The sequence below is a fragment of the Tasmannia lanceolata genome, unplaced genomic scaffold, assembly GCF_043159265.1.
Source record: "Tasmannia lanceolata isolate RefF3 unplaced genomic scaffold, GAP_Taslan_0.1 ptg000015l, whole genome shotgun sequence".
Taxonomy (NCBI): domain Eukaryota; kingdom Viridiplantae; phylum Streptophyta; class Magnoliopsida; order Canellales; family Winteraceae; genus Tasmannia; species Tasmannia lanceolata.
The window spans coordinates 44,945,114-44,953,634 of NW_027518692.1; the positions used below are offsets into that span (position 1 = coordinate 44,945,114).

At 40.0% G+C, this 8,521-nt stretch overlaps 1 protein-coding gene across 1 annotated transcript; it reads left to right on the plus strand.

Moving 5' to 3' along the window:
- The first annotated feature begins 920 nt into the window (after positions 1-920).
- LOC143847527 (ARM repeat superfamily protein) lies at positions 921-8,048 on the plus strand. The gene is made up of 3 exons (XM_077356396.1): positions 921-1,126; positions 4,182-6,605; positions 6,696-8,048. Exons 2-3 carry the CDS (start codon positions 4,189-4,191, stop codon positions 6,892-6,894), a joined length of 2,616 nt encoding a protein of 871 aa, XP_077212511.1. The 5' UTR covers positions 921-1,126; positions 4,182-4,188; the 3' UTR covers positions 6,895-8,048.
- The last annotated feature ends 473 nt before the right edge of the window (positions 8,049-8,521 follow it).

Here is an 8,521-nt window from a genome sequence, read left to right on the forward strand (position 1 = left end):
TCATCACTACTCTTTTACACTACTAGGGGTGGCCGGGGGCGAATATATCATTTCCCCCCCCAAAAAAAAACGTGCATGTACGTCCGAAACCGAAAACTCATCATGTGGGATCCCCTTCGTTTAATGTGAACTCGGCTGATTGGTTACTGATAGGTTCTTGGGATTGCAACAGCCAATGAGTGAAGCGAAAGATGCAGACAGAGGCGTGTCAGTATCAAAATACACTGCTACAATGGACGGTTCTGAACTATGATCTGAGGGGAAAAATGTAACTTCCCACATATAGACTTTACATTCACGGCCGTTGATCTGCTGGGCCACCACTAGGTCAACCTCGAGATAAAACTAACATGTTTTTTTATTTATTAATTCAACAGTTGAGATCATCCTAACAAAGTGGGACGTCCAAAAATTATTGTGGGGCCCACATCAGCTCTTGTACATTAATAGATATTAGAATTTGATGACCGGCATTCATTTTGGATCGTAGGCTTTTCAAATGGACGGTTCAGATCAATCGTAGAATTTGAGGATCCTCGGGATCGAATCCTCCGTGAAATAATGCAGCTCTTATTTCTCGACGAGACCAACACGTGCGAATGTGTTTGTGTCGACTCATATGAAACCCTAAAATGGAAAGACAGTGGAAAGCGCACGATTTTTTCTATCGTCAAGGAAAAGGGCAAAACCCTTCATAATATCGGCACAGCAATATTTTGATAATTGTACTAAATCATCTTGTCTTTTATAACTGAAAGAGCTGTCAATGGTATTACTACACTTCCCCAAAAGCTATCTTAAGCTAATCTAAAAAAAAAAAAAGAGAAAGTGAGTTTGTGCAATTATTAAAACATGATAGTGCCAATATTAATAGCGTAAAAGAAATAAAAGACAGAATGGGCGAAATATTAAAACGCGTAATCGAAAAGAAAAGATAAAAAAAAGTAAATAATGATGAAATAATATTCAATAAAGAAATACATATAGATCGTAAATTCACAAATCCAGCTTTGCATTCATGTCTTCTTCTACTTCCTCTTCTCTCTCCTAGGGTTTCTGAGATTCTTTGCCGCGTTCGCTCTCTCCGATCGTTCATCTCCTTTTACAGATCTATCACAAAATCCATGTGAGTTTCCTCAAAATCCTTTTTTTTTTCTGCGTTACTCGGTCACGCTTTGTGGATTCTAGACTTTTTTTTTTCTTTGTTTCTGCATGTGTTGTTTGCGATTAAGATTTTTTCTACTTGTTTCTCTTTTCTGATTTAGGATTGGAGATCTAGTATTGTTCTTGTTCTGTGGATGTGGTTTTGATCTCGTTTTTTTGAATTAGGGTTCTCGTTTTTGCATGTTTTATTTTAAGGCCAGGAATCAGCGTTCTTCAATCCCTTATTTAGGTTGCAATTTTGATCTTGAAGGTTCTCTGTTAGAGTATTAGTTGAAGTTGAAGTTGAAGTTAGAATTCTCTCTTACGTAGAGTCTTGGTTGAAGTTAAATTTTTCTTCTTATAACCCTAGGGAGGTTTGGATATGATAAACTAGGGTAAGAATTTTAGTCTGAATAGGAGAGTAGAGGGTTCAAAGCCTATACAGATTGGATGGTTCTGTGTTGAGAACATCTTGTCGAATTTTAGTCTGAATAGGAGAGTAGAGGGTTGGAAGTCTATACATATGAGATGACTCTGTGTAGAGAACATCTTCTCTTCATTTAATAAAATCTAGGTTAAAGTTTTCCCTTCTGTTCTCTCCTTGTGGATTCAAGGATTTCACCCAGGGTGAGACGTTGGTCTCCCCTTTCCTGGTTTCTGCTGCTCCAAAAGTAATTGGTAATTAGGGACAGGTAGTTCAGATGTAGATTGAATTTTAATTTGAAGCTTTTGGATGGATTGATTTGTTCGTTTTTCCTTCTGCACTTCTACTGTACTATTTGTTGTATTTGTTACTGCGATGTATGTAGATCTGTGAACCTTCTGGACAATTGTTCTCTATCACTTGTTCATTTGCTATTTGGTCATCTAAAGCAACAGTTGGCTAAGCCAGTTTTAAGGTCGGTTAATTTTTATAGAAGTACAGGTCTATGCTCAGAGTGTCTTATGATGATTAGTGACTGTTACCGTGTTACGTGTTCTTCTCTCTCTCTCTCTCTCTCTCTCTCTCTCAAATTCGTAAAATTCCACTCCATGGTCCTTTCAGGTAATAATTTTGTATTCCTTCTAAATACGCCTTATTTGACATAACAATAGGTGTTGTTTTGATTAATGGTTTGTTTATTGGCGTGGGAGGAAGACTTAGAAGTTGATTTCCTTATCCTCCATTTTACTTCTGTTTTCTAAATATGCTAGTGCACTGACCATATGGTTTTGTCAGACTGGTGAGATCTATGTTATTTTTTTTGAAGGCTGGTCGATGTTTTTTTTGGACAATCATTTGTCCTCTGGGGCTATCTTTTGTTTCCTGAAAATTCGACTGATTCGGTTCGTCAATTTTCATGAAAGGAAACTTGAATCAGTTTTTGGAGGATGTTCTTTCATGGGTTGACTGAGAACCTCACTCCCGGTATTGACTGTTCTGCATTTGTTTCAGGTTTGTACTTTTTAGAATAAGGATATGGAAGGAACGACACCCTGTTTTATGGATATCTTTTTGTTGCATCTTTTATCTTTCCTTTTTTTAGAGTATTAGTTGAAGTTGAAGTTAGAATTCTCTCTTACCTAGAGTCTTAGTTGAAGTTAAATTTTTCTTCTTATAACCCTAGGGAGGTTTGGATATGATACTTTGCGTAGGAGTTATGATAAACTAGGATAAGAATTTTAGTCTGAATAGGAGACTAGTAGGATGGGATGATTCTGTGTAGAGAACATCTTGTCGAATTTTAGTCTGAATAGGAGAGTTGAGGGTTGAAAGTCTATACATATGGGATGATTCTGTGTAGAGAACATCTTGTCGAATTTTAGTCTGAATAGGAGAGTTGAGGGTTGAAAGTCTATACATATGGGATGACTCTATGTAGAGAACATCTTTTCTTCATTGAATAAAGTTTAGGTTAAAGTTTTCCCTTTTGTTCTCTCCTTGTGGATTCAAGGTTTGGTTAGACGTTGGTCTCCCCTTTCCTGGTTTCTTCTGCTCCAAAAGTAATTGGTAATTAGGGACAGGTAGTTCAGATGTAGATTGAATTTTAATTTGAAGCTTTTGGATGGATTGATCTGTTTGCTTTTCCTTCTACACTTCTACTGTACTATTTGTTGTATTTGTTACTGCGATGTATGTAGATCTGTGAACCTTCTTGACAATTGTTTGCCATTACTTGTTCGTTTGCTATTTGGTCATCTAAAGCAACAGTTGGCTACGCCAGTTTTAAGGTCTGTTAATTTTCATAGAAGTACAGGTCTATGCTCAGAGTGTCTTACAATGATTGGTTACTGTTACATGTTCTTTTTTCTTTTTCTCTTTTTTCAAATTTGCAGAATTCCACTCCATGGTCCTTTCAGATAATTATTTTGTATTCCTTCTAAATACGCCTTATTTGACATAACAATAGGTGTTGTTTTGATTAATGGTTTGTTTATTGGCATGGGAGGCAGACTTAGAAGTTGATTTCCTTATCCTCCATTCTACTTCTGTTTTCTAAATGTGCTAGTGCTCTGAACATATGGTTTTGTCAGACTGGTGAGATCTATGTTATTATTATTTTTTTTTTGAAGGCTGGTCGATGTTTTTTTTTTTTTTTTTGACAATTATTTCTCCTCTGGGGCTATCTTTTGTTTCCTGAAAATTCGACTGATTTGGTTCTTAAATTTTCATGAAAGGAAACTCGAATCAGTTTTTGGAGGATGTTCTTTCATGGATTGACTGAGAACCTCACTCCCGGTATTGACTGTTCTGCAATTGTTTCAGTTAGAATAAGGATATGGCAGGAACGACACCCTGTTTTATGGATATCTTCTTGTTGCATCTTTTATCTTTCCTTTTTTTAATCCTATACAGCTGCATATATTTGATTTAGTGTGAAATCCATGTAGTTATTTTTGGTCTGTATCTTTACAGATACAAAATGGCAATGGAAGTTCTGTTTTATGTATATCTTCTTGTTCCATATTATTTTTCTTTGTTTTTATAATCCTGCTCAACTGCTTATGTTGGATTTAGTGTGAAATCCATGTAGTTATTTCTGCCTGTATCTTTACAGATACAAAATGGCAATGGAAGTTACCCAAGTCCTTTTGAACGCCCAAGCAGTAGATGGTACAGTACGAAAGCATGCGGAAGAAAGCCTGAAACAGTTTCAGGACCAAAACCTACCCGTTTTCTTGTTATCCCTCTCAGGAGAGTTGGCGAACAATGAAAAGCCTGTGGATAGCCGTAAATTAGCTGGTTTGATTCTCAAGAACACCTTGGATGCTAAAGAGCAACATAGGAAGTTCGAGCTTGTGCAGAGATGGTTGTCGTTGGACACAGCTGTGAAGGCTCAGATCAAAGCGTATTTGTTGCAGACCCTGTCTTCTCCTGTACCTGATGCACGATCTACCGCTTCCCAAGTCATTGCTAAGATTGCGGGTATTGAGTTGCCTCATAGCCAATGGCCCGAGCTTATAGGTTCGCTCTTGTCTAACATTCACCAGGTTCCACCTCATCTTAAGCAGGCAACTCTTGAAACCCTTGGGTATTTGTGCGAGGAAGTCTCTTCGGATGTAGTTGATCAAGACCAAGTAAATAAAATCCTTACAGCTGTAGTTCAGGGTATGAACTCTTCCGAGACTAACAGTGATGTCAGGCTCGCTGCCACTCGAGCCCTGTATAATGCTTTAGGTTTTGCGCAAGCAAATTTCACAAATGATATGGAACGGGACTACATCATGAGAGTAGTTTGCGAGGCGACACTGTCCCCTGAGGTGAAGATACGACAGGCAGCATTTGAGTGCTTGGTTTCCATTTCTTCCACCTACTATGAAAAGCTTTCGTCTTACATCCATGACATATTTAACATCACTGCAAAGGCTGTGAGGGAAGACGAGGAGCCTGTTGCTCTTCAGGCGATTGAATTTTGGAGCTCAATCTGCGATGAGGAAATTGATATCTTAGAAGAATATGGAGGTGATTTCAGCGGCGACTCTGATATACCTTGCTATTATTTTATTAAGCAGGCGCTCCCTGCTCTGGTTCCCATGCTATTGGAAACACTTCTTAAGCAGGAAGAGGATCAGGATCAGGATGAAGGTGCTTGGAATATTGCAATGGCTGGGGGAACGTGCTTGGGTTTAGTTGCACGGACTGTGGGAGATGAGATTGTCCCCCTTGTGATGCCTTTCATAGAAGAAAACATAACAAAGCCAGATTGGAGGCAAAGAGAGGCCGCCACTTATGCTTTTGGTTCCATTTTGGAGGGCCCATCCCCAGACAAGCTTACCCCTATTGTCAATGTTGCTCTAAACTTTATGCTTACTGCCTTGACGAATGACCCGAATAATCATGTCAAGGACACTACTGCGTGGACCCTTGGAAGAATATTCGAGTTTCTTCATGGCTCGACCATGGAGACACCTGTTATTACCCATGCCAACTGCCAACAGATCCTTACTGTTCTGCTTCAAAGCATGAAAGATGTTCCCAATGTTGCTGAAAAGTCCTGTGGTGCTCTCTATTTCCTCGCCCAAGGTTACGAGGATGTGGGTTCATCGTCCCCGCTATCACCTTTCTTTCAGAACATTGTCCAGGCTCTTCTTACTGTGACTCACAGGGAAGATGCCGGAGAATCCCGTCTCCGCACTGCTGCTTACGAGACTTTAAATGAAGTTGTGAGGTGTTCAACTGATGAGACGGCTCCCACAGTTATGCAATTGGTTCCGGTCATCATGATGGAGCTCAACCAGACCCTTGAGGCGCAGAAGCTTTCTTCTGATGAGAGGGAGAAACAGAACGAATTGCAAGGCCTTCTTTGTGGGTGTTTGCAGGTCATCATACAGAAATTGGGATCTTCTGAACCAACAAAATATGTTTTCATGCAGTACGCTGACCAGATGATGAGTCTCTTTCTGAGGGTTTTTGCCTGTAGAAGTGCTACAGTCCATGAAGAGGCGATGCTTGCCATTGGGGCCTTGGCATATGGAACAGGGGGAGATTTTGTCAAGTATATGCAGGAATTTTATCCATATTTGGAAATGGGTCTCCAAAATTTTGAGGAGTATCAGGTTTGTGCTATCACGGTTGGTGTAGTTGGTGATTTGTGTAGGGCCTTGGAGGATAAGATACTTCCTTTCTGTGATGGAATAATGACACAGCTCCTCAAGGACCTGTCGAGTAATCAGCTGCACCGGGCCGTGAAGCCTCCTATATTTTCATGCTTTGGTGACATTGCGTTGGCAATCGGAGAAAACTTTGAGAAGTATTTGATATATGCCATGCCTATGCTCCAGAGTGCAGCTGAGCTATCTGCTAATGCTTCGGCTGCCGATGATGAATTGACTGAGTACACCAATCTTCTAAGGAATGGAATCTTGGAGGCATACTCTGGGATTTTCCAAGGTTTTAAGAGCTCTCCAAAAGCTCAGCTACTGATGCCTTATGCACCTCACATCCTCCAATTCTTGGATAGCTTATATATGGAAAAGGACATGTGGGTTCTAAAACACATCTCTGTTTTGATGTTGATTTCGCATCTCTCTGTGACTGTTATGTTGTTGACTAATTTTTCTTATGTTGTCAGGGATGATGTTGTGACAAAGACTGCGATTGGAGTCTTGGGAGATCTAGCCGATACACTGGGTAGTAATGCCGGTCCATTGATTGGTCAAGCTGTCTCGAGCAAAGACTTCTTAAATGAATGCTTATCATCAGACGACCATTTGATTAAAGAGTCTGCCGATTGGGCTCAGTTAGCTGTCGGTCGAGCTGTTTCTGGTTGATGCTGCTTGACATTTTTAGAAGTCCCTTGCATTCATTTGGGTGTGTCGAGTTGGGTCCGGGATTGCATACATGTGTCTGGTCGTCACCATTTTCGTATGAAGGTCGTCAGTGAAGTTAAGGGTCGTCACTAACTCATTGTGTCAGCACCATGGAGTCGGGTTTTTTTCATGAGGAAGTGGGCAGTGATGACCCACATTTACTAACTTCGCAGAGTCCCTTAGCCTCTCTTCTAGAAAGGGGAGGCTGGAAGCCGTGTTCTTGCAAGTGTCATTCACTGTGGCTTCTCTCTCATTGCCTGTCTGTACATTTTGTTCTCAATTTCTATACTGGAAGTTCTTATCATGGCATTTTATCAGAGAACTGCCAGTGCTATTTTTTGCAACAGGCACACAATCAATGGTCAGTTGTTTCGACCATTTCAAAAAAAAATGGTCAGTTGTTTCGAGTCGATGACACCACCACAATGGCAATGCGGGTTATGATTCGCCTGAGAGTCGATTCATTTTCCGAAGTGCTAAAACCACCCACAGGTCAATTCACATTTCCTTCCTCCCGCTTTGCATATTTTTCGAAATCTTGTATTGGTCTTGCAGTGTTTCTAGTCGTTTCAGTTTGTCCAGTCTGTCTCACTAGAGCTTCCTGAAAGTGGCTTTCAGGATTTTTAATACCCCTCGTATTAGGCATTCCCATCAGGCATTATTCCTATTCCCACCCTTGTAGGTTTTTAGGTCAGTGTTCGATACCAATGCATTCATTAATCCATGTGTGCCTTCTTGCATTTTTTTTCTGTTTTTTCTCTTTTCATCTTGTTTTGCTGTGCAATCATTATCAATATTTTGGGCCTTTCTTTCTTTCTGGAATGGAAAAAGAGAAGGATGTGATATCAGGAATGGGTAACTTTGGAATGAATCTGTGCATCTTTTTCTTTGTAAGTTGTAACTCCCTGGTCTTCAGATTTGTATCAGGTGGATATATGAAAATTTTGTGGGTTGTGGGGTTTTTTTTTCCTGTTATATCCATATATGATTTGAATAAACACTCTTTTCTTTTTTGAATTCCATTCTCAAATTTGTAAACCTATGTAAGTTGGGCCAGTTGGCTACCCAGTCTGTCATGTAACTTAAGCTTGCCTTAGTGATTCTCTTCTGCCAGATTTACAGCATCTCTTGCAGCACTGTTGGTTTAGAGGTTTAGAGCATTTCATGTTTTCAAGATGAGAAAAGGGGGAGTAATATATTCGCCCCTTTGTTTTACTTGGGACAGCCCCTCTACTGTAAAAGAGTAAGCATAAATACACTGGAGGGGGCTGTCCCACTTAAAAAGAGGGGCTGATATATTATTTCCCAAAGAAAAATGGGTGAAAAGTGTATTAGAATGAAAATATTGAAGTGAAAAAGTAAAAGTGGTGATGAGAAATTGATTCAGAAACCCTTATTTGGTTGTACATTTTCTGGTGTTTTCTGGGTTTTTTGGTTGGTTTTGGGGTGCCATGATTCTGAAACCCTTATGGGGAGGATCATCCCATTCCCTCTCTCTTCTATCTCGTTATCTCCCTACAATTAAAAGCATGGTTTCGCTTTGAGAGGAACCAAGCTGCTCCATCCCTAATGCACTTCTGGTGTCTCG

Coding starts and splice junctions, on each gene's coding strand:
- LOC143847527 (XM_077356396.1), top strand. CDS start 4,189: ATGGCAATGGAAGTTACCCAAGTCCTTTTGAACGCCCAAGCAGTAGAT. Junction 6,606..6,695: donor TTATATATGGAAAAGGACAT/GTGGGTTCTAAA, acceptor TTATGTTGTCAG/GGATGATGTTGTGACAAAGA.